General features: G+C 34.6%; 2 protein-coding genes across 3 annotated transcripts; one reads left to right on the top strand and one right to left on the bottom strand.

Annotated features, from left to right (window-relative positions):
• The first annotated feature begins 4,012 nt into the window (after positions 1-4,012).
• Positions 4,013-9,822, top strand: LOC108996894 (ethylene-overproduction protein 1). The gene is made up of 4 exons (XM_018972935.2): positions 4,013-6,524; positions 7,040-7,331; positions 7,417-7,726; positions 9,035-9,822. The coding sequence occupies exons 1-4, from the start codon at positions 4,570-4,572 to the stop codon at positions 9,268-9,270; spliced, it is 2,793 nt and encodes a 930-aa protein (XP_018828480.1). The 5' UTR covers positions 4,013-4,569; the 3' UTR covers positions 9,271-9,822.
• A 423-nt stretch (positions 9,823-10,245) lies between these two features.
• Positions 10,246-15,128, bottom strand: LOC108996895 (inactive receptor-like serine/threonine-protein kinase At2g40270). 2 transcript variants are annotated; one of them, XM_018972936.2, is made up of 10 exons: positions 14,997-15,128; positions 14,649-14,813; positions 14,395-14,533; positions 13,867-13,938; positions 13,626-13,769; positions 13,396-13,536; positions 12,227-12,798; positions 11,629-11,819; positions 11,416-11,548; positions 10,246-11,057 (listed from the first exon to the last, which is right to left on the bottom strand). In XM_018972936.2, the coding sequence occupies exons 2-10, from the start codon at positions 14,773-14,775 to the stop codon at positions 10,459-10,461; spliced, it is 2,118 nt and encodes a 705-aa protein (XP_018828481.1). In that variant the 5' UTR covers positions 14,776-14,813; positions 14,997-15,128; the 3' UTR covers positions 10,246-10,458. The 2 variants fall into 2 exon arrangements, with proteins under 2 accessions (XP_018828481.1, XP_018828483.1); XM_018972938.2 differs by having other exon boundaries at positions 14,649-14,780.
• Positions 15,129-26,715: the final 11,587 nt, after the last annotated feature.

The raw sequence follows: 26,715 nt of genomic DNA, 5'->3' as shown, positions 1-26,715 counted from the left end.
AACGTATATTCATCGTGATGAACTTGAGTTTTGATTGCATATATCATACACAAGCCTTTTCTTTTGTACATAAAGGCATTTACGGTCTTGTTTTATGATTGAATAATGTTAGATATAATCTTAGAGTGGACAAGCCGCACAATTCCTATGAAAAAAATACCAGATTTATGGCAACCTTAGTAGAGGAACAATAGTATGTTTACATGAGAAATCTTTTTTCCCCTTTTGTACATATCGTGATTGTTGTATACTTCTCTTGCCTGTCGAGTATAATCTATTATCTATGCTGGTCCTTGAAGAATGACAATGAATTTCTAAATGGTGATATTGCTGTGTTCAAGTACTGTTGTGTGCTGGAAAGATATTTGTTTTCGTTGGAAGAACGAGACGTTTAAAACATGGAAGAAGATTAATATTGGCCCGGGAGAAAGAAAAGAAGAAGCCTTTGAGAATATCACATTATTATTTATTAATTTTTAATTAATTATTATTATTATTTAATATTCTTTTTTTTTTTTTTTTACTTGTTTAGTGGCTGTTTTCCTTTTTGACTTGGTTGTTCCATACATCAATAATTGTATAATTTGTACGAATGCTAGCAACATAGCTGGACCTCTAGTTTATTATGTCCATGTTGTCGTATCTAGCTTTTATGAGTTATTATAGGGTCAAAACTCTTGAACAAAAATCACCTTGCCCAAATATTATAAGATTGAATAATGATATTCATATAACTATTTTAAATTATCAATAATGATTTCATTAAAAATATTAAGTTTTTTTATTTGAATTTTACATAGATAATAGATATCCTTCAGTTAAAAAGAAAAAAAAAAACTGTAAAAATCAAGTTGTAAGTGTGTGATAAACTTATATTTTGTTTTCGGGTTCACCATTTCCCTCTCGGGCTTGAACCATTGGGCACAAACTGGTTCATTGAAATGATATAATGTATGTGCCACACATGTTTGAAGCCTGAGAGAAGCCGTATGCTTCCAGCGTTCAGGAAGACATTTATAAGAATCCAAGTAGTGGAATCAATAAAATTTGGTAAAAATTTAATTGGAGAATTCACTTTTATAAATTTAGCTGGACACTTTTCAACAATATCAAATAACAGACTCTCCAAATCTATCGTTATTCTATTAAAATATTGATTTTGACATTTTCATTTATTTTAATTCTAATTGTAATTTAAATATTTATTTATTATTAAAAAAAGTACATATTAATTTTATAACGTTGATATTAGATTTTAAAAAACTAAATTGGCATCAAGTAATAATAATATTATAGAACTAGAACTTGAAGCACTCCAATAAGATGATGCCACGTATCATAAAAAAAAATTGATGCCACGTCATTGAAATGATGACTAGTGGAGACTAGCCGCCTTCTATAGTTGAGTTTAAGATTTGGGTGCTTCGTGCTTTTGACACGAATATGAATTTTCTGGAGTTGTGAGCTCACATAAAACGAATAGCACGCGAAAGAGAAAATTTTTTATGCCAAAATAATATTTATTCAACAATTTGGACTCAATAGATTTAGAGTGAAAATTATCAAAATTAAAAGTATTGTAGTTTTGTTGAATTCACTATAATAAATTTTTATACAATCTAGTGGTCAAAATATAACTTTATTTAGTCTACTATTAGTGCTCTGCATCCATATATTTGACAAGCATCATTTATTGTAAAGTTTTAGCATATAAATTTAGGACGTTGCTAGTCGACCACTTAGTGTTTACCGTTGAGCATACTGTTAGTGCAATTTTTATTTTTTTTTTCTTTCAGACATTTTTTATATATTTAAAAAAATATATAAATTTAATAATAATCTCTTCCTTAATTATTAATTAAAAAATATATATACGAGCCATCAATATGAAAGGGATAAAACCTTGTGGCAAGTTAGCATTTTCCATAAATTTAATACTTAACAGCCTATGCCCCATCTGCACAAGTTGATGCCAATTGACCTGTGTATGACATCTGATCTGATGATGAAAAACTCACTGCTTTCAGTATTCTCACATGGGATTCTACGTACTTTTGCAGACTTTGTCTTGGAGTTTGCCTCTCTTTCTTTGACTGATTTTATGCTGTGTGTGGTCCTTGTTTTCCGGATAGCTTTGCGAGTTGTAAATGCATCTAAACATTCCAAAGATATACATGTTCATCTAGCTATGAGTTTAAAAGTGTGGAAGGAAAGGACCAATGTGCTAAAATCTAAAGAAAACTTGCATTTTGATATGATGTTTTTATAACCCATCAATTATATGGTAGTAAGTGTCCATCTCTTCTCTTTGTTTAGGCAAATAATTGTTAGTCCGAGCATATTTATGGACACCCACGTGCTACTTAGCTGTTCTTCGTATTAATTTATGTTGTTGTCGCTACTACTTATATGATTAAAGTAGTTAATTTTTCCATTATCTGTAGGAAAGAATCCGTTTGTAGGACCATTTATGATATGATTTAAACATGGAAACTGACATGCTAAGGTAAGGTCCATGCATGATAATATCCCCATGACTCAGATATAAAATGGATGGTTAATGTGTTAAGTTCATTGTACTTGCAAAAGTTCAAGCTTATAGGATGCTTAGAATCATCGAATATTTGAATCTTCTTGCAATATTATTGTAAGGGATAAAAAAATATAACGCCCATGGTATTTTTTAGGCCCAGCTCAACAGAGATAACTCATCAAGAGAGAAGAAAGAGATATAAAATGAGGAGATAAAAGGTTAAGAAGACTGCAGGAGAAAAATAGGAGAGTGAATATAAAGGAAGAGTGATATGACATAAAGTAAAGGGAAATGACTCAAAGTAAATTGGGTAAGAGATAAAAGGCAATGGCACATACGACTTGAGGGACTTTTGGTTAGGTTTCTCGGAGACTTCACCTTCTTCAACCTCACAACATATACTCCAGCGAGAGGAGGAAAACCATAGGATAAAACTCAAATATCTATTGTACAGTGAGGACTACTAGACATGAGACCAAGAGAGATTGTAAACAAACATATTATAGTGGATTCTTTTCTCCTCGAACCCCCTTGGAAGTAGGGTCAGTGTCGAACCACGTAAATCTGTGTGTCTCATTCTCTTTACTTTTCCTATATTATTTACTGTTCATCATCATAGATGCACGCATGGGCACCGTACAATCGCACCGGACCACTACTGGGGGTGCACACAATACCGATCGAGACCCGAACAACCTCAGTGGAGCCGGGAATAAATTTTTAAGCATTAACAATTATATACATGGATGTGCTTAAAAACTTGTGGAAAGAAGATGGATTATATCTTCTTCGTTAAAATGGCTAATTTTTCTTAGTTGTAGATAATAACTTTATTGATGAGAAATAAACATATTTCAATTACACAAGACGTATGCAAACTAAACAGTACTGCATCTTCAAACTTTACAATGAGTTTACATTTTGTATCTCAAACTATTAAAATTGACATATTATACCTTCAAATTATATAAAAACTAACCCTTTAAACGCTGAAATCAACCCTAAACTCAAATTATGATCATTAAGATCATTAAAAAAAAAAAAAAAAGGGTATGTGACATAATGTTGACCCCTGTGAGAAAGTGTGAAATCTTTGGCTTTTTTTTTTTTTTTTTAAATAATTTTGAGGTAAGAAATATTATTTATTTATTTATTTGTTTGGAAAGACACAGATTGCTTCCATAAGATCAAAAGAAAAGAATCTATTAGGTGTTCATGATGAGACAGATCAACCTATTCAATTACACATGAATAAAAAACTGGTACCCACTGCCACTCCATGCTTTTACCTTTGCTTAATATGCAAATCCAGCCTAACCCACTTTTGGCTGTTGATTAATGAGCAGTTAAGCTTAAGAAATGATAGCTTAATTAGATGGATATACAGCATCTCAGCACACTTGCTTGCGTGGTTCCTTTCCTTCTAGATGCGACGTGGCACAAATGGAGTGGTTAGCCTGCACTGAACTCCATCTTCCTCGTTGCTTTTGGAGTGAGCCACCCAAACCAAAAAGGCTTCTGTGGTTAGAAAAACCATACCCATCTCTTCAACCAACACGCACGCTCAGACATTCACGCACGAGAGAGAGAGAGGGTCAGAGATAGGAACTGTGTTTGCAATCTATTCCATGAAAGCAAGACTAAGGGGGAAAAAGATAAAAAAGTATATTTACATTGTTTTCTCGAGAAACTAACACTTGTTTAGCCTATAGCGTGCACCACCACTTCTCTCTTGCTTAAAATTCCATCCCATGAAAGAGAGTAAGATAAAGCAAAGCGGTTTCTCTTTTTTTTTCAAGAAACCGAGTTTTTTACTCGTAGCCTGCATCACCACACTCTTCTCTCTCTCTCTCTCTCTCTCTCTCTCTGTGCAGGTCAAAGGTAAAAAACCTTCCATTCACAGCCTCTCTTTTCTTTAATTTTTATTTTATTCTGGGCATTTAAACTTGATAATCTATGTGAAAGCTGAATCTCACTTGCATAATTATAGACTATCTTAGGGCAGGTTTGGAAAGAGTCTCTCTATCCAATAAGAAATGCGTGCTCTTCAGCTCATAGAGCGATTCAAGGGCACCCAAGTTCACGCTCTTAGTCCATCGGAGACTATCACCGGTACCGGTAAAAACCCCACCGTTGCTACCAGGGCTAAGCTTATCAACTATAAAGTCAAATCATTTTCGAAGTCCAAAGCCAACAACTCGGTCGCAGTAACTGAGGCTCTTCTTCCTTATGGACTTCCTACAACTGATCTCCTTGAACCCTCCATAGATCCCCACCTCAAACCCCTCGACTTCGTAGCGACTGTAGCTGACCTTTATGGCCGTCTTGAAACTTGCTCCCACTCCGATAAGTCAATGCTATGTATGGAGCAGTACTCTGTCTTGCGCAGCCTCGGTGATCACAAGCTGCTACGCCGATGCCTCCGTGCTGCCCGTCAAAACGCGGGAGATGTGCACTCGAAGGTTGTGGTTTCTGCGTGGTTAAGGTTCCAGAGGAGGGAGGACGAGCTTGTGGGTGTATCCGCTATGGATTGTGGTGGCCACGTTCTTGAGTGCCCCAAGGCCGCTTTAGTATCTGGGTATGACTTAAATTCTATTCATGATCATTGTCAATGTCTTAACGACCGTTTCGAGGTGATTAATACGCCAACCTTGATAGGGAATGAGTGTTTGAGTTTGGATGTGGATAGTTATGTTTCATTTTGTATTGGTAATGAGGAAATTAAATGTGTTCGGTACAGAATTGCAGCGTTATCGAGAGTATTTAATGTTATGCTGTTTGGTAAGTTCTTGGAGTCGAAAATGGATAAGATTGATTTTTCAGGAAATGGGATATCTGTAGGGGGGATGAGAGCTGTTGAAGTATATAGTAGAACTAGAAGATTGGACTATTTCAGTGCTGAGATTGTTTTGGAGTTGCTTTCTTTTGCAAATAGGTTCTGTTGCGAGGAGTTGAAGTCTGCTTGTGATGCTCATCTAGCATCACTGGTGGGCAACATTGAGGATGCAATGACTCTTATTGAATATGGTTTGGAGGAGACGGCAAATCTTGTTGTGGCATCTTGCCTCCAAGTGATGTTAAGAGAGCTCCCAAGCAATCTGTATAATTGGAAGGTGATGAAATTTTTTTGTAGCTCTCAGGCTAGGGAGAGGTTGGCCAGGGCAGGTCATGCTTCTTTCTTGCTGTATTATTTCCTAAGCCATGTTGCGATGGAGGAAAGCATGGCATCTAACACGACAGTGATGTTATTGGAGAGATTGGGAGAGTGTGCAACAGAAAGGTGGCAGAAGGCACTTGCATTTCATCAACTGGGCTGTGCATTGCTTGAGAGAAAAGAGTACAAGGATGCTCAGCGTTGTTTTGGGGTGGCAGCTGCAGCGGGTCATGTTTATTCAATGGCTGGCATAGCAAGAGCTAAACATGAGCAAGGGCAACAGTATTCTGCCTATAAGTTGATGAGCTCTCTCATCTTAGAGTATAAACCAGTTGGGTGGATGTACCAAGAGCGGTCTCTTTATAATATTGGGAGGGAGAAGATCTTGGACTTGAAAACTGCAACTGAATTGGATCCTACTCTTTCATTCCCTTATAAATATAGAGCTGTTGCAAAGGTGGAGGAGAAGCAGATTAGGGGAGCCATTTTGGAGATTGACAAAATTATTGGGTTTAAGCTCTTGCCTGACTGCCTTGAGTTGAGAGCTTGGTTCTTCATTGCACTTGAGGATTACGAAAGTGCTCTTAGAGACATTCGAGTAGTTTTAACTTTAGAACCCAATTACATGATGTTTCATGGGAAGGTTACTGGGGATTACTTGATTGAGCTCCTCAGCCATCGGGTTCAGCAATTGAGTGAGGCTGATTGCTGGATGCAACTCTATCAGCGATGGTCTTGTATTGATGATATAGGCTCTCTGGCTATCATACATCAGATGCTGGCAAATGACCCTGGAAAGAGTCTTCTCTGGTTTCGGCAATCTCTACTTCTTTTGAGGTAACTCTTTGTAATTTTGTTTAGAGGTCTGTCTTATTTCTTTGTAATGTTGTTTAGAGTATCTTAATCATCTTCAATTTTTATGAATAAATCATCATGGTCAAAACCTTAAGAAGCTCGTCTTCTATAGTTTTTTCTTTCCAATTCTTCAATTTTGACATCTGGTTGATTTGAAACACATCCCTGTTTAAATTATGGCAGAAACCAGATTCTTTTTCCTGAGATAATAAACTCACATCTGTAAGCACAAGGTAAAATCATAACCTCATACACATTTACCAATAAAATTTATAGATTGCTGCATGTCGTTTGTCAATGATTGCAAGTTTCAAATAAGATGAGCTCATTTCCACTGGTTTGATATATCCTTAGTGTTTTCTTGCTTTTACGCAGTGTCTAGGACAATAGAGGAATATGCTGTGTAAAACAACATATGATGCCATTTGGCTCTTATCATCTCTAGACTTACTACATTGATTTCCATGAATAATATCTAAGATCCAATTATTTAATAGGCTAAATTGTCAAAAGGCTGCAATGCGTAGTTTGCGATGGGCTCGAAATCATTCTAGCTCTGAGAATGAAAGGCTAGTTTATGAAGGTTGGATTTTATATGACACCGGTTATCGTGAAGAAGCTCTCTCTAGGGCAGAGAAGTCCATTTCACTTCAGAGGTCATTTGAAGCCTTTTTCCTTAAAGCGTACACATTGGCAGATACAACTCTGGATCCTGAATCTTCATCTTATGTCATTCAAATTCTGGGGGAAGCTCTTAAATGCCCTTCAGATGGTCTTCGGAAAGGACAAGTGAGTAGTCCCTGTACTGTGATCCTCATCACTTGGCCACATGCCTTGATATACTCGTTTGATTGTGTATTGGGATATTTTGCAGGCATTAAATAATTTAGGGAGTGTTCACGTGGATTGTGGTAACCTGGATTTAGCTGCAGATTGCTACATGAATGCCCTTGAGATCAAGCATGCAAGAGCTCATCAAGGGCTGGCGCGTGTTTATCATCAAAGAAATCACCGGCAAGCTGCATATGAAGAGATGACCAAGCTAATAGAGAAGGCACAAAATAATGCATCAGCATATGAGAAAAGGTCAGAATATTGTGGTCGTGAAATGGCAAAGAATGATCTTGATACAGCAACACAATTGGATCCGCTTAGGACATATCCATACAGATACAGGGCAGCAGGTAATTCTTTGTTACCCTTAAGTAGCATCTCTGCCATTACATCCTGAGCAGTAGTTACTGCCAATCACAAAATTTTGTTCTTCCTTGTGATAACTTTTTATGTGCATTATGCTACGTATATAAAACTGTTTTAGACCATTGTTTCGGATTCTGTGCTTCCTGTGTAATTAGTTTCAATATCATCACATATCAACAACAAATAATAGGTTGCTATACTTACTGGATCTATAGAATCACGAAGCACATGATGATTTTATGCTCAATCTGTATGTACCAGCAATGAGGCAAGAGATATTACTTCTTTTCTCTAACTGGAGGGGCTGGTTATAGTTTGCACAGTCCATATTTTCTTAGTAATGAATTCCTGTGATCATCATGCCCTTGTCATTTAACAGAATAGACAACTTCCTAGAGATTATTCGTTAAGCATAAAAACTTAATTAATAAATAATCCTAGAGAGAGGGACCTCCAAATTCTATTGGGCTACTGGATTCTTTTCCTTCTCTTCTTTGCTTGGCTAATTGATAGCTGCCAAGTTACAGAATGCACTGAACTTTATTTTGCAATGAATACGAGGTGAATAGTTTCTCTTTTTATTTTTTTCTGTCCAGTTTGTGCAACCTTTTGCAACAAAAGAATAGCTATAAATATAAGAGATATTGAACTTTTTCTAAATGCTGTAGTGATCTTATGGCGACTGGCTTAAGGTCTTCTGGCTTATAGTACACTCAAGTCTGGCCTAATCAAAGATGTATATATTACTATGAGCACTTCTGAACAGTTACTTCCATAGTTTTTTTATAAGTTTTATATAACTTGTATATAACTTGGTACAACAGAAGGATGTATAGATATATATATATTTTTTTTTATACAAGTAAAAGTAAAATTTTATTGATAGTAAAAGGCATAGCCCAAGTACACATGGAGTATACATCAAATATACCTAATTACAACTAAGCACCAGTTAAAGATACTGGATATCAAAGTACTGTTGACCGGTGAGGTGTCATATATCATGGATGATCTATTCAGTAGCCTAAGCCTAGCTGCCTCTGTTCATGAAGAGTATTGCATTTCTTTCCGTTTTGTTTCAAGCTAGAATCTGAACTGACATCACATTTACTTAACTTGAAAACTGATAGAAAGATCAATATTTCGAGTACCAGTCCCATATTTATCATCAATCTACTTCCATTGCTTTCAACTAAAACTTTTGTTAGTTTTTGCGGTTCTGAATGGTGTGTGTAGACATGTTCATTACTTTGAAAACAAAGACACTAACATACAGAATCACATATCATCAGTTCTGATGGATGACCAAAAAGAAACTGAAGCTGTGGAAGAGCTATCGAAGGCCATAGCTTTCAAGCCTGATTTACAAATGCTTCATCTTCGAGCAGCATTTTACGAGTCAATGGGGAACCTCGCCTCTGCTCTCCAAGATTGTCAGGCAGCTCTATGCTTGGACCCTGACCATAAGGAAACACTTGATTTGTATAATCGGGCACAGGAGTTGGCTGTAAATTTACAACTTAAATGAACACTCATATATGTTCCTAATGAAGTCAGCATGTGGCAGACCTCATCAGCAGAGGGGTAATATCATGGGGACTTCACAAATATCCAAATGTTCCCCGCCAATCGTGCTCGTGATGATCATCCAGCTGCAAAGAAGCCTTCACAATGATTAGGGATTCTTCATCAAGAAAAAGAGGCAAGGGAGTGGCAAGCTTCATCAGCAGAGGGGTATATATGCACTCTGACCTTGTCCCCCTGGATCATGAGGGATTCTGCAAGCTAGAGCATCCTGATGAAAATGACACCAAAAGAAATGTCCCTATAACCATTTAGGGAATGGGGTCAGGGTCTTAATGGTGTTGAAAGTCTTTACAATTCTTTGAGAACAGTATAGGCGTCCCATATTGTCACTTGATTGAAACAATAATTTTGTGGGGGAAAATTCGTCTTTACCGCCCATCTTTCAACACTTGACATTGAACCTTAAAACTGCCAAAAATTGTGATTTGCACCATCTGTATAGATTCATAGTGAAGATTGCGTTACGTTACCTAATTTTGGATACTTTTAGCTCCGGTTGGAATAGTGAGATGAGATGAGATAATTTTAAATAAAAGTTAAAATTTGAATAAAATATTATTAAAATATTATTTTTTAATATTATTATTGTTTTAAGATTTAAAAAAGTTGAATTGTTTATTGTATTTTATGTAGAAATTTGAGAAAGTTGTAATGATAAGATGTGATGAATTAGATGGTTTTTCAATCCAAATGGGACCTTAGGATGAAAAACTAGAAAAACTAGAATTGAAAGTTCGATGTCAAAAGTAGTTGGATGTGTGTTGGTGATGAGATGTAAAATGTAAAAGCTGTAGGGTGAAAAAAGGTATTTTCCTCTTATATACAAACAAGATTGTGGAAACATCTAAATGCCATTTTCTCCATTTTTTCAAGACAATTTTGGAACTGAACTGTAGGAGAAGGGTGGGGAGAGTTATTGATCTTGAAGTTAATTATATATTATCTTATGGTAAGGTTTTACAACGTCAGAACAGTCCCAAAAAGAAATAAAAAAGTTGGCAAGCAGGAGCAAGCGTCCTCTGCCTTACATTAGACACGAGCAATATCTACCTTGCAATTGACTGCAACTAAAATACACAGAATCGGGGAAGAAGAATAGACAAAAACCTTGAAGATTTAGACTGAACCCTCAACTTGAGTCCGTAGACATGATTTCAAGCTCTGCCCACCACAGTGGAGATAGTTTTGGGGTTGCTCCATCAGGCCCCACTGCTGTGATCTCTCTCAACTTAGCTGTAATATCTCTCATTGATGGTCTTTGCTTTGAATCAGGTTGGACACAATCTTTTATCACTCCAAATACTTCCTCAAGCTCCACCACCTGGAAAGATTTTAGCGTTGGATCCACCATTTCTCTCAAGGGCTGCTCACCTTTTAGATAGTCTGATGCCCAGTCTGCAAGAGAGCCATTGTCCACAGAGTATGGAATCCTTCCCGTCATCATTTCGAACAAGATCACCCCGAAGCTGTAGACATTGCTTTCTGGTTCCACCGATGGCGTCTCCAAAAGCTTCATAGCATCTGAGTCATTCTTGGTTTCAGAAATATCATTCCAAAAACCGAAATCTGATATTTTGGCTGCATAATCTTCAGTCAGGTATATAGATGAGGATTGCAGGTTTTTGTGGGTTACAGGTGGAGTCAACTGGTGCATATATTCCAGACAATATGCCATGCCCATAGCTATTCGGAGTCTCATTCCCCAGTCCAAGTGCTCGGCTTCTTTTACTGCAAGACATCCATACGTTAACATTTTCAAAACCATAAAAGGGTCTATCCAGCTGCATTTATCCTTAAGAAATGTATCATAAAAAAACATATATACTACTATCAAAGCATTTGCCTCAATGCCATGAACAGTAGTATTTGCATCTTTAGCCATTTCCCTAACTTGCCAGCATGATATAATGCAAGTCATTCTGCTTGATCTTTTTATTAATTTTCTTTCCCTAACTAGGGCAATGGAGAAAGCTCCACAAGTTGGTTTCATCATTCAATTAATCATGAAAATGCAAAGTGAAGTGCAAATTGATCTTTTAATTAATTTTCTTCTCTTAAACATGCAGGGAAGAGTTAAGGTACTCACTGTGTAAATGCTCAAATAGTGTACCATTTGGAGCATACTCAAAAACCATCATTCTCGTGAATGGCTTCTCTTCTTCACAATATCCAATGAGGTTCACGAAATTTTTGTGGTTCACTTTTGATAGTGTCTCTATCTGAAGAAATAAATAGAAGTGGCCTTTAGAAACAATCAGAATGAATTCCCCCAGTATGGTGAGATTTGATTCTTCTATACCTTCTTTCTGAACTGCACTTTCAAAATTTTTGACCAGTCCCCAGGAGATGTCACTGCACTAGATGATACAGCTATTTCTATCCCACTTGAAAGAGTCCCCTTATACACAGTCCCATATGAGACAGAACCAATGATATTGCTGAAATCTTCACAAGCTGCTTCAAGTTCTGGTCGGTTGAGCTTTGGTACACCTGAATTCAAACTTTCAAATGTCAGTACAATCCTGTAGGTCGAGAATAAAGTATGATTTATAATTATGCCAGATTGGAAGGATTAGAAGATTAAGTTTAGTACATCTGCTATGCATGCAAGGAGGTTCAAAACTTCTTTGATCCTACCAAGGAATTAAATAAGTTGTTTTAACTTAAAGAGTGTATTCATGAACCTTTATCAACAAATAGAAATAAGGAATGGATTATTCAGTTAACCGAATCAATTCATGGCCCAGCTTCTCCAAGTGGAAACTACTGAGCAGCACATATGTTTGCTCTCAATTAAGTCATGGTGTTGTATTGGTATAATAGTACCATTTCCTAAAAGGCCCTTAGATCAGGATTATAAACATGCAGATTTTGTTCTCATGAGAAAGAAGAATGACCTGTTACAAATGCTTTCTGCAGCTGCCCACTTAACCCTGTCACCCAAGGTTTCACAGTAACAACCTTGTTTCTTCTGCAGTAAACAATGCTGATGGCTGAAATCAGAATGAACGAGCAACCCCCAGAAATTCCAACCCAAGTAAGAACTACATGAAGATTTGTCTCAGAATGCTTCTTAACCACTTGGCTAGGAGTTGGAGCAGGTGAAGTGGGATCCCACTCCCGGTGAGAATCTGCTGGTGGAGATGCTATTATTGGCGGATTTGCTGGAATTGTTGAAGCAGGAGTGGGTGCTAAAATAGGTGGCTTGGAAGGAGTCAGAAAGATATTGGAGGGAGCTTGTGATGGGGAAAATAGTGGAGATGACAATGGTGAATCTGATGGAGCTGATATAGATGAAAATGGTGATGCTGATGCTGATGGAGGGAGATAGTCCTGTGATGAGGGGGAGGGAGAAGGTGATGGTGAAAATGAACTCCTCTCGTTCACATTGTTTCCTCCGGATGGATTTGAGAAATCCACTGCCTGCAGCAGCTTACGGTTAGCTTCATCTCCAAATTTGGCAGTGTTCCTAACATGGCAAAAATATTGTGAGCATGGAGTATATTCATAGGCAAATATATGCTAAGTCTGAAGGAAATTATTGGGAAAAAAAAAAAAAACTCCCAAGTTTAAAGTTTTTCCAGGGCTAGAGATCAAAACTTGTTTTTAGAATAGTGAGATGGCAGTTGTGCAAGCATGGTAATCCCACCAGCTTAAATAAATAGAACTCCTGATCTTCTGTCAAAGTAGTGTTGCTAAAGCTTTCTTTAGTAATCTTAATTCTGAGACCCATAACAAGTTTTTTTTTAAAAGATAAACTCATCATATATCATCATGAACGATTATAACCAAGATTCTCCATCTCCCGGCCATGTATTTTGGTCCTGATATTTACAGATGGCCGAACTGTGGTCAAGGTAGCAATAATGAGATAAAACTTAGTTTCAATTTTCAAAATCATTTATTTTCTAATCTTTCTCAAAATAGTATTTCGAAGCTTGTTTATACTTTTCATCATTACTCGTTGCATGATAGAACCTTGCTCCCATTTCCTACCCTATTTGTCCAAAATCACAGATCTAAAGATTAGAAAATTAGTAGGATAACATCAATTGAACTTTCTTACCAAATGAAAGATCCACAGTTACAAGGCTCCCTCAAAGGAGTACCAGTTAGCTGGTTATCATCTGCCTGAAATTCCGAAAGGGTCTTGAGCTCATAGAGTTCAGGAGAAATGGTACCAAGAAACTCGTTGTTGTCAAGTAAACTGCAGCAAGAATGATATGTATGATGGACATGGTAAAAGCTCATACAAATAGGACTAGTGAAAATAACAAGGTGAAAGGATCATATTACAGGGTAGTCAGGGAAAGATTATTGGTGAATTCAGATGGAAATGGCCCGCTAAAGTTATTGAAGCCCAAGTCCAAAATCTCCAGATCCTTCAATTCCCCAATGTAATTTGGGATATTACCAGAAAAAGAATTGTTGCGTAAAATGCTGTAGAAATTAAGCACAGCTAATCAGTTTATGAAAGATCAGATAAATATAACTAAAGAAGTGAACCTGACTTTATGGGGACAAAATATATTCTTACATAGATTTTATGTAAGCCAGCTTCCCGAGTTCAGGTGCCAATGTTCCATCAAGGCAAAGATCCTTCAAAGTCCTGCAAGTCGACGATTCCATAAATTACAAGATGGAAAAAAAAAAAGAGACTCCGGCTAAAAAGAATAGCACGAATACAGAAAACAAGTATTACATCAAGACATGCGCATTTCATTAGAATTAGCTTTTATATCACTTCAACTATTTCATATGTCGAGTGTCAAGCAATCATTTCTATGTCTCTTTCGAAAAAGTTCCTGTTCTTGAAGATTAAAAAAAAACGCATAGACTCTGATATCTGATATCATGTCGATAAGAACACGATTCTTAATTATGAACTAATAATTTATAGATTGATCAAAAGCATAACTTGTTTAACATAACTGACTAGTAAAAGAATTGGATTTCATTTGGAGTTTTAGAAGCGCCTAATGATCTCTTGCTATTTAGGAGATGCAGAAAACACATTTATATATAAGAACGAATGGAGATTCTGCATAAGATCGATGTCACTCACAAGGTCACCACTTTCCGGTCCGAACACTCCACTCCGAACCAAGCACACGGATCAGCCACTCCATCATTCTCATTCCAATCCGATAAAGCCCCAAACGGGTCTCTGGTCACTCTATCCCGGAACCTCAACAACGCTAAACCTGCGTCCAAGCAACATTTTTTTCATACAGCCAACCTGCAACCCCATATCTAAAAACAATATATCATGAGCTCGAGAACTGTACGGACATGCAGAGCTTGTATATTTATATATACCTTCGGTGTTCAGAGACGAACACAGACTTTGATTCCTAATAAAAAGTGATAGCACCGCCATGAAAACCGCCATGCGGAGCTTCAACTGGTTGATTCTCATCCGTCCGTCCGTCCCCAAGAAACTCATAATCTCTGAAAAATTAAAGACTGGTTCTTCTCTTTGTTCTAGTCAAAGCAAATACGTTACAGAAAAAGAAAAACGCACTTACAAATATATATATATAGAGATATATATATATACACACGCACTATAATATTTTATATAAGCAGGGGAAGAAAGCGCGTATCTCATTTTTATTTATTTTTTATTTTCTGTTTTGGTAAAAGCTTCAAATGACCGAAACTTACCGAAATATCAAAGACTCGGTGACTGGATTGAAGGGACAATGAAACCGGTGTTTCGGGGGAGCAAGAAGGATTCCGAAAAAGCGGTTTGTTGAGTCAGGCGTTTCGGGTTTGCGGCGATTCAGCAACATTAGATTTGCTTGGTCTTTGTGGCGTGCAGACTACCGACTCTTCTCCTTCTCCATATATATATATACTTATAGCATAATAGCGCCGTCCTGTCTAAGCCACGTAATTCTCACGTGCACAAAGCTGCTTTTTTCATACTTTTCTTAATTCTTTTTTTTTCTTTTTTTTTTTCGTGATCGTGAACCCATATTGTCTTTTCTTTTCTATTCAAGGCATTTTTCTTGCATTAGAATATACCAATTACATCAAGAGTTCTTTTTTGATGGGAAATAGATTTATCATTATCAATTATGCACTCATTTTCTGAGTTTAATCATAACTACAAACATCAATGGTTTGCAAAACTGCTTATAAAAATTTAATTTTATTGTTTGATAATCACATACATACATATTATATATATATATATATATATATATGTTTATATGGACTATAAATTGTTTTCTATATGCATGCAACGAGTAATTATTAAGTTTCGTTTAGATATTGAGTTGAGTTAAATTCTTTATGAATAATAGTGAGTCAAGATAGTAAAGTGAGTTTTGTGAAGTTCACCTAAGATGAGTTTAAATTTGTTAATATGAGTTTAGATATATTTATGAGAAGTTGAAAATAGTTGTAGGTCCCTCGTGTAAAGATGTGTTGAGTTAAAAAAATTATGGATCTCACGTGTAAAGAGATTTTGAGTTGATATGAATTTAATTTAGTGATTTGATCTCAGTTCAATTGAACTTCCAAACGCCAAACGTGGCCTAAGTATTTTCATAATACGGATATTATATATTTTCATCCAATCATATTAAGATATCTGAAAGAATATGAGTACTAGCTACGCCACGCAAGTCATTCGTTTTTGAAGATTACCTAATAATATTCCGTTTGCAAAGGGTTGAGCACTGTTACTGACTAAATGTAATTTTTTTTTTTTTTTTTATCTAAACAGATCGAAATCAAACTGCAAGCTATCAAAATCAAACTTCAATAATTTAGAGGTCAATACACGTTTTATTAGATGAGCATATAACTGACTGCATGCTACGCATATAAGTTATTTATTTATTTTTATACACACTTTTTTTGACTCGATCCGCATATTCTGAACAATGCATGCATGCATGCATATATGATCGAGCAAATGGCAAAGTTCAATATATACTTCTGGTTCCAGCAGGTGCACATTCAACAAACCTTGAATTTGTTCATCGAATTCCGGCGGCCTGCACATGTAAGACGTCAGTCCCATATATATATATATATATATATATATATATATATATATACACAATAAATATAGTTATATGTATTCCCATGATGTAACTAAATTAGAATACAATACAATGATCCAGACCAAATATTTTATGTAGATTATAGTAAATTAAATCATAATTCGTGTATATTATATACATGATTTGTCTAGTGTGAGAAGATGGGTCCTACCTCCATTAATATTAATCATCATATATAATATTTGAAAACAACAATATTATCTTACAACCGACTTGGATGTCTGCCATGTGGATCGACATTAATATTAATGTTTCATTCAAGATGGAGTTGGGAGTAAATTAAGTACTTTAATTTAAAAGGCATGCATATTGCCGGATCACGTATATACATATACGTATATATATATATGGAAAGTTTTATACACCACACTACTATTTTATTTTTATATAAGATGTGACATATTTATTACCATTAGATGATCTTTTATTGGATGATTCTTTATTATTCAATAGTGATAAATGTGACATATCTTACATAGTTGAGATAAAAATAAGATAAGAGTATAGAGTATAAAATTACTATATATATATATATATTTCATGCAGATAATGGAAAAGTTATCAGAAGAGAGAGAGAGAGACGATCGTGGCGTGGAAGATAAGTATACTAAGGTGGGAGATCATAGGTATAATCCTGATCTGGTTAAAGGAGAGAAAAAGAGAGTAATAAGATGTATTTTCTGTGATCATATGATCAACAAGCTAGCGTGGTGCTACTGTTGTATGGTATCTTATCACAATTTAGCTTTTTCTTAGGAAAGCAATTGGGTAACAACATTAAAAAAATTTGTTAGTTGTTCTTTCCCTAATAATGATTAGGACATATATAGAATACAAGCATGTTTTGCAAGTTACAATGACTGATCTACTTGTTAATGTAGTACATATATGCTTAATTTGCATCATGTACTGCGTGCTTTGCACTGATCTGCTGACAAAGAAGCTCAGTCTACTGGTTTAATTTATAGAAACCCATTTAAATATGAATGCTTGGCTTAGATCTATTTCGGCCACAAAAAGAATATCTTAAAAAATTTCTAATAATTAGTAACTTAAATGAATTTTTAAGGTGGGCTTGAGAAGTTCAACTATATATATATATAACATATTGTGCTCCTTGAAAATTAAAAGGCCGGATCGACTTTTTCTTTGGGGTATAATTAACTTTGTTTTCAAGCAATGTTAATTAATATTAATTCTGCAATATTCAAAGATCTATATTATATTATATTATATTATATTATATTATATGGCTCCAATAGAAGAACTAGTTCATTCATCATTGGATGATGATAAGAACGAGTCATTTGGAATTGGCTGGCCTGTATGAGTATATATGACGCTAGCTAGGAATTCCAAGAAATCGACAATCCACCCTACTTACAACATGATCGATCAATATACAAAACATGACTTAATTTGTTTATGCATGTTTGGATGGAAATGGCAAATTAGAAAAACACGGCCTGTAATATATATATGGCCTTAATCAATTTGTATTCTAACATGATTTAACAGCATGTGGGAAGGTTTAGGGGGTCGGACCCATGCCATGACCAGGATCATATCCTATTTAAGCTAGGTTGGTCTGGTACTGCTGGTGATCTGGACCACATGAATCAGTACTACTTGCTCCTGAATTTTTCTAGGTGTTTTGTATTATGGTACTAGTGGAGTCAGATTCAATACCTGAAGTGGGGTTCGTTTGGTGTGGCACAAGAAAAGACATGGCAACCTCCCAATTTGAATAGAAAATGCCTTGCAACCTATTCTATTAGCGACATTCAATCCTGCTTACCCACCAAACTTGTGCATATATATGTACTTGTTAACTTGTGCAAGGTCTTATGGTGAGTTTGGATTTAAAACTCATTTCACATTATCGATCATTATACTTTTTTAAAATTTTTACATAAAATATAATAAATAATTCAATTTTTTTAAATATCAAAATAATAATAATATTAAAAAATAATATTCTAACAATATTTTATTCAACTTTCAACTCAATTCGATTCAACATCCAAACACAAACTTAGATGAACTAGCCTTCGAGAACTGCTAGCTAGTCTTTCTTGTTAATTAGAAGTTGGAACTTTTTTCTAATTAATTCCTAATACGGAATCACATTATATATGTATATATATATATATATTCATATTGTATTGTCTATCGAATTAATTACAAGGGTTAAATTAGGATTTTATATTCAAATTCTAGCTAGCTAGGGTCTAGCTATGTTCCGGATCGAGAAATGGCCCGCAATACGTGAGACTTGCATGCATTGCTTATTGAACATTAACAACTTAAAATATAGGCTCAATCCAATATTGCTGCTATCTACCTCGTAGGAAAAATAGATCACTATGATATAAACATTCAAGGCACGTCTTGTCGGTTTTAAAGACTGTCAAAACATTAATCGAAAAATAACTCGTCTTTCTCATAGACTACAACCGACTTGACATTGTCAAATATATATATATATATAATATATATATATAAATATATATCTCTCTTGAATTTTGACACTTTTGTTTTGTATCTTGTCCACAATTTAAACTTGACCTTGGCCAATGCTCTTAAATGACCAATCTTATGAGGTAACTTGCAAATTGTTAACAATTTTCAGTAGATTTTTCTTATATATATATATATATATATATATATATATATATATATGTGTGTGTGTGTGGCGCCCCCGACCCCATGTAAGGAAAACACGGGAATCGAGACGCCGGAATGATGACAACACGGTCACACATCCCAATGAAAGTGCCAAGTGTGTACATGCAACAGTGTACAATAACAACGCAGCGGATTAGTCAACTAAGTACCAGAATTTAAATACAATCTAAACATCAGTGAAGTTTAAAAGTAGTTATACAGTCATCCAAAATAAAGTTTAACACATGTCCCAAAATACAAACGAGTAAAATAAAATAACAAAGCTATTGATCCCAGATCACTCCTCGGGCGGAGCCGTCTCCTCAGGCTCGCCCTCCTCCTCCTCATCTGCATCAAAATCTGCGTTACCACAAAATGGTACCGCAGGTAAGTATAACCCAAATAATTCTCAGGAATAAAATGCATTTAATGCAACTAACATGCATGCATATGATGAAATATGCATTTTTCCTCAAAACATCATTTTCCCCGAAAATGATAATTTTCCAACACACGCCAAAATCCCATTTGGCCCAAAATAATCCGTAAAACATTTTCCCAGAAAATGATTTACACAAAATCCAACTCACACTATTTTTCCAGAAAATAGCCAATTAATCCGTTATTAACCTATGCACCATAGCCTCCCCTAGGGACCATCCGCATGTCCTGACTTCGTAGCGATGCTCGGTTCCGTGCCCAGCGCGTACGTAGCCAAGCACCCACTACGCAACGAGCGATGTCCAGTTCCGCGCCCAGCGCGTACGTAGCCAAGCATCCTTTAGTCCCCGCCAGCAGAAGGACCATGGAGTCGGCATGAATCTCTCGTCCGATCCCATTGTCGCCCAGCGACAATCCAGGGGACGTTACTCAGTTTATTCCGCTCCCGAGTAACCAGAGGAGCTCCACCGAGATAATGCCACATCTCGGCTTGGGGTCGTGATACACACGCACCCAAATTCCATTCTCACATGAAAACCCAGTTTTCATAAACACATGAACATGAATGCAATACACGAAAACCCAATTTTCTTTACAAACATGATCATGCATGAAATAATGAGATGTACATGTACCAACACTAGTCCACAACCATCAATAACAAACCAATCAAATCCAACCAAACAACTCCAATCACCAATCCATCTGACTCCCAAACTCCTCGGACTCAGTCCGGCAAAACCAAACAGTAGATTAAATATAGTGAAAAACGTTAGTGCAAAAATACATTAAATTCACAAGAATTCTTTGGAGAAATACTTACAGTGCAATATAGCAATTTCCGAAGGATCACGAAGCTGCAAGTGGTGACGTCTGAGCAACACCACAGTGTAAAATACACTATGGCCGTGGGTCACAGATACCCACTTTTCAACGAAGGCAAACAAAGACCCAAAAATGGTAGGGTATGGCCTAGAGAGGTCGGTGAAGCCAATGGTAGTGGCGGTTTGCCGTGGGTGACGGCGCAAGGGGTGGTTTTAGGCCAAAAATGCCGAAATCGAAGATGGGCTTGGTTGTGCTTCACCGGTGACAGATCGGAACCGGGGTTGGGTCCATTGGGTTGCCAAGAGGTCGGGGATGAAGTGGTAGGAAGATGGTGGCCGGAGGTGGTGCGAAGGCGGCGCTGGAGCGAAAGTAACGCCGTGGCTTGAAGGGCTGCGTGGAGGCTAATGGTGGCGCGGGAGGTGCTGGGAATGGAGGGGGGGTGGTCGCCGGCGGCAGGGGAACCGAATGGGACGGGCGGTGACGGTCACCGCCGGCTCACGGCGGCGGGCTGGGTGGAGGGGAGAAACGCACGGGGAGAGAGAGGGAGGGGGCTCGCGCGGGGAAGAAGGGGACCGAAGGAGAAATAAGGGGAAAAAGAAAAGAAAAGGAAAAGAAAAGGAGAGGAAAGAAAAAATAGGAGAAAAGAAATGAGGTTCAATCCTCATAACTTGAGTCACAAAAATGATCCAACGGAAACGATTTTAAAACCACAAGTTAAATAAAATAATTTAAACGTAATGGTAAAGTCAAATTGAAATAATTAAATCCCACAGTAATTAATTTAAATATTAAAAGCAATTTAAATGCATAACAATAAATAAATATTAAGAAAGCACATAGAAATAATTTTCACCAAATTAAAATCATAGAAATAAACTCACTAAAAATCCAACCAATTTTAAAATAAGAGGATAAATTTTTGAATAAATAAAAATAATCTTTCAGTAAAAATACACTAAAATACGGGGTGTTACAATATATATATTAAACTAGAATTTGGTCTCACTTAAAATTTTATAGTAGCTACATTTTTTTTCTTTTTTCTTTTTTATTTCAAGAAATTAAATTAGAATATTATATTCATATTAAATTATTTCTCTTTTAAAATTTGTAATTATCTGAGTAAAACATATTTAACAAAAAAATTAAGTTCATTGGATAGCTACGCAGTATGCAGTAATTGCGCGCTACTTAAAGACTTTTAAATATATGTTGTTCTATGCATTATTTAGTAAAATACAAAACTTAGTTTATGGTTTACATATGTTACTTATTTTTTATAATTCTTATATAGATCGTTTCCATAATTTAACATATTCTCTTAATTGCAACATATTTATGAAAAGTTCAAATGTAAAATTACCAGTATACGTGTGAAAGAGTTAATGCAAATTTGAGATTTTCTTTCTTTCTTATTTTGTATTGGGTTTTTTTTTTTATCACTTTTTGAAAAGTCATTTCAAAAAAGAAAAATACTAAATACAACCAGCTGGAAAAAACGTCGGGTAAACGCTACCTACGTGGTAAGAAACGGTGTCGTTTAGATGCACCGAACTTTCTCTCCTTGTAGCCCACTTTGTTCTTAGACCCACAACCTCCTCTTCATCTTTTTCTTCATTTTCGTCATCTTCCTCCCTTTGTCTTCCCACAGATCCACACGAACTTCCTTCTGTTGTTTCTTCAGCGTCCTTCGAGCCTCCTCCCAAACAGAGTTCTTCATCTTTGCAGTTTCGTCTTCGCATTTTCTTCTTCTTCTTCTAACTCAGATCTAGAGCCATGGAGCCAGAAAATATCATCCATTAAATCTGGAATCAGCTAATTTTGTTATGTAATCCGAGTCATGAACAAATGTCTCATCATTTACAGCACCATTGCATAAATGTAGCAAGACACATAAAGTGGTGATGATCCAAAACGATGGCATTCCAATGAAATCTATCACTTGATTTATTTTTACGACAAGCAACTCTTATGGAAAAACAAATGGGATGTGCTCAAACAAAGCAACTCTGATTTCACTCCCTCTCTCTCTCTCTCTCTCTCTCTCTCTCTCTCTCTCTCTCTCTCTCTCTCTCTCTCTCTCTCCCTCTCCCTCTCCCTCCCCTTATAAACAAACACCCACCAGAAAATCATCGTGTTGGAAATCACTTGCTAGGATTGTAAAAAAATCTTTGCTAATCGGCCAAAAAATCTGCTCTATTTTTTTTTTAATTACTGTAACCATAGCATTAAGAAGTACCAAAATCTCATTCAAAAATGGAGTATTTCCAGAAGAAAAATCCTCCCAATTGAGCCCAGCTCCAGGCCCCCGATTGCTCTGTTAAAATCTTCTCCCAAATTCCAAGTTCTCATGTTCAAGATGCCAAAGTTAGAGTTAATGCCAACATCAAAAACAGAGAAAACAAAATCCAAAAGCTTTTCCATGGACACCCAAAAGCAAAAAACGTAGGTGATATAGAGATGGAGATGAATAGATTTAGGATACAATATGGAGAGGAAGAGGGAGAAGAAAAGAAAATGGATAGGGAGAGGGAGAAGAGGTCCCATGGAGATGGATGGAGATGGAGATGATGGGAGGACTTCTTTTGTTTCAAGATGATAGAAGATGAGATTGCTTTTGAGATGGAGAAGGAGACGATGGGACGACTTCTTTTCTTCTTTTGAGATGGATGCTAATGTGTTAATCGGTTGCGTCTCAGTTCCGCATAGCCGGTTGTACCTAGCAGAATTGCTTCTTCTGGAAGACATGCAGCAACGTACATGATGTACACGACTTCTGTAGCATGTGCTCGATCGTAACTTCCAGCTTTTTTTCTGATGTCTGATATTTTCATAATCGTGAACACATGCGAGTGTTTGACAATGTCAATCTTAGGTTGCGTTTGGGTAACGAAAATACATTAGCACTTCTCCAGTATTTTCGTACTATTAGAAATACTTCACATGCCAAACAACTTAAAATTCTCTTAATGGGACCCACAAACCCACTTCAATCTCTACTCATAACTATTCACAAACATTCTATAATATTTATTATTATTATATATAAATAAAAATAAAATCAATATAATATTTATCACTATTATATATAAATAAAATCAATAATATTTATCGCTATTATATATAAATAAAAAATAAAATCACTATAATATATAAATAAAACATAAAATCACTATTTATCACTATTATATATAAATAAAAAATAAAATCAATATAATATATAAATAAAACATAAAATCACTATTTATCACTATTATATATAAATAAAAAATAAAATCACTATAATATATAAATAAAAAATAAAATCAGTATAATATATAAATAACACATAAAATCACTATAATATATAAATAAAAAATAAAATAACTATTTATCACTATTATATATAAATAAAAAATAAAATCAATATAATAATATATAAATAAAAAATAAAATCACTATTATATATAAATAAAAGATAAAATCAATATATAAATATATAAATAAAAAATAAAATCACTATAATATATAATAAAAAATAAAATCACTATAATATTTATCACTATTATATATAAATAAAAAATAAAATCACTATAATATATAAATAAAACATAAAATCACTATAACATATAAATAAAAAATAAAATCACTATTATATATAAATAAAAAATAAAATCACTATTATATATAAATAAAAAAATAAAATCACTATAATATATAAATAAAAAATAAAATCACTATAATATATAAATAAAAAATAAAATCACTATAATATTTATCACTATTATATATAAATAAAAAATAAAATCACTATAATATATAATAAAAAATAAAATCACTATAATATATAATTATAAAAATAAAAAATAAAATCACTATAATATATAAATAAAACATAAAATCACTATAACATATAAATAAAAAATAAAATCACTATTATATATAAATAAAAAATAAAATCACTATAATATATAAATAAAAAATAACATTACTATAATATTTATCACTATTATATATATATATGAAAATAAAATTATTATAATATTTATCACTATTATATATAAGTTAAAAATAAAATCATTATAATATTTATCATTATTATATATAAAAATAAAGTAAAATTACAACAATATTTATTAATATTAAAAAATTACTATAATAAAATCACTATAATATTTATTACTAAAAATAAAATCATTATAATATTTATGGGACCCACACCTTTTTCAACTACCTATCCAAAAGTCAACAACTCAACATACTTTACACATCCAAACAATTCAAAATACTCTTAATGGGACCCACAAACTCACTCCAATCTCTACTCATAATTATTCACAAATATTCTCAACACTTCTCAAGTAGTGTTGAGAAGTGTTGAGAATGTTTGTGAATAGTAGTGAAAAAGTAATGAAAAAATAATAATAAAATATTGAATAGTAGTAAAAAGTAGGTGAAAAGTAATGAATAGTAAAAAAGTAGGTAAAAAGTAATAATAAAATAAAGAATAGTAGTGAAAATACTTGAAGTACTCTCACTTGCTATACACTATAGTAACATATAATAACATATATGGTTTCTTGGAGCGCTGTAGATAGACATGCGCATGCAGCCAGGCGAGTCAAATTAACATGCATGAGGGCTGCCACAATTGATTTTACATCTAATTTTCTTAGCCCATTTCAACATTGTGCACCCACCCTACGCATACTAAACAACAGCCTCTGATTTTGCAGCAGAAAAGAGGAGGAGGATGGGGAGAGTGGTTCAATAATTCAGAATCTAATAGCTAGTCCTGCGTAAAGAATAGAATATTATAGATAGCACGTGAATTGGGACAAGTTCACGTATGGCGTTCTACCAAAAGTCATGGCATCCTTAACACCTGTTGGGCCTACTCCTTAAATACATGTGACAGACCCATGTTTGTCGGGAAAATCCAGCCTATAGATTCGCCTAAATTGTGGTTCACCTGTTCGTACGTACTAGTGCCGGCCCAACACATGACATGTCATTGCCAGTTCTACATGTAATTAAGCCTACTGATATCTGATCCATCTTCTTATTCCCATGTTAATTATACATACATACGGGTGGAGATGCCACAAACCAAAGTGCCATTAATTAGGAATCAAAAAGTGATTATATAGGTGTGTAGGATGTGATGCTTATGTTTAGAATTTTTTAAATTTTAAATAGATAATTTTTATATAAGTTTTTTATAAAAAAAAAAAAAAGATTTCGATAACATAGAATAATTTTTTTTTTTACATTTTTTTTTAGATGGAGTCCAATTTTTTAAGATAATTTTTATAGAATTTATCTATTTAAAATTTGTACAAATCATTTCTTTTTTTTTTTTTACCTTCGTTTTTTTCTCCCTGATCTGTGTGTACGTTGCCCGGCAGCCCGTGCAACAATTGAGCAATGTACTTGCAGCTAGGGGCAATATTTTAATTGTTGTGTTTGTACATTTTTCTTTCCGTGAAATATTGCCTGCATCTCAATCGTTTTTATTAGCAATTTGGCACAAGCTTTATATATATAAATATATATCGTTTGCATGTTCGAAAGCTTTAAAATGCTGAAGGCAGTCTAGGTTTTAAAAATACGGCTCCAACTACTACTTGCACATAATATATATGTATTATAATTGGGCAACCATGCATGCGTGCATGCATGCATTATCATTAATGGTGGCTCGGATGAATCCAAATCCGGGATTGCATGCATTCGGATTTTATAGGTGAGATCGATCGATCTTTTACTGGACATTATATGATCATAAACTGATCTGGCAGGCCGAAAGAATGGATACTCTCCAGCTTTCTCGAATCTTAATTGTTCCTATATATGTATTAAAGATTGTACGTTATTTAGAATTTGTTGTGGTATTAATTAATGTTGTCAGTGGACACTCGATCCAAAGTAAATATTACATTCAGTTTATTCAAATAAGGATCGAAATTTGACCCAAATACTGCCCGGCCCTACAAAAAATAATCAAACCAATATTAATATAAACTTTTGCATCATGCCTATTAATTCAAAGAACGCTTCAATGGAGATGAAGTCCCCTCGTTCTTCAAAGAATCATGTGTGTGTTATATTTATATATATATATATATATATATTATATTCTCTATATATTATACATATTATAAAACTAATATAACATGACATTTTAACCTATTACTTATGCTTCCTTGATATAAACATATTCTTAAACATGAATATTAACATTAAATTATTAATATGTTATTAAGTTTTATACTTATATATAGTATGGTATAAGTATAATTATAAGAGTACACTTTTGATATATATATATATATATATATATAAGATAAATACATTTTTTATAAGTGTATTTTTACACATTTTTTTAATAATTT

This window comes from Juglans regia, chromosome 14 (genome assembly GCF_001411555.2).
Source record: "Juglans regia cultivar Chandler chromosome 14, Walnut 2.0, whole genome shotgun sequence".
Taxonomy (NCBI): Eukaryota; Viridiplantae; Streptophyta; class Magnoliopsida; order Fagales; family Juglandaceae; genus Juglans; species Juglans regia.
The sequence above is the reverse complement of the archived record's forward strand: the minus strand, read 5'-3'. Positions and strand labels throughout refer to the sequence as shown.

What these genes read in the sequence shown, in the direction of transcription:
- LOC108996894 (XM_018972935.2), top strand. Translation starts at nt 4,570, where the DNA reads ATGCGTGCTCTTCAGCTCATAGAGCGATTCAAGGGCACCCAAGTTCAC. An exon ending in ATGGTCTTCGGAAAGGACAA is followed by an intron (nt 7,332 to 7,416) that starts GTGAGTAGTCCC and finishes GATATTTTGCAG; the next exon opens with GCATTAAATAATTTAGGGAG. An exon ending in ATACAGATACAGGGCAGCAG is followed by an intron (nt 7,727 to 9,034) that starts GTAATTCTTTGT and finishes ACATATCATCAG; the next exon opens with TTCTGATGGATGACCAAAAA.
- LOC108996895 (XM_018972936.2), bottom strand. Translation starts at nt 14,775, where the DNA reads ATGAGTTTCTTGGGGACGGACGGACGGATGAGAATCAACCAGTTGAAG. An exon ending in AATCTTTCCCTGACTACCCT is followed by an intron (nt 13,537 to 13,625) that starts GTAATATGATCC and finishes TTCTTGCTGCAG; the next exon opens with TTTACTTGACAACAACGAGT. An exon ending in ACTATTTGAGCATTTACACA is followed by an intron (nt 11,058 to 11,415) that starts GTGAGTACCTTA and finishes GATGTCTTGCAG; the next exon opens with TAAAAGAAGCCGAGCACTTG.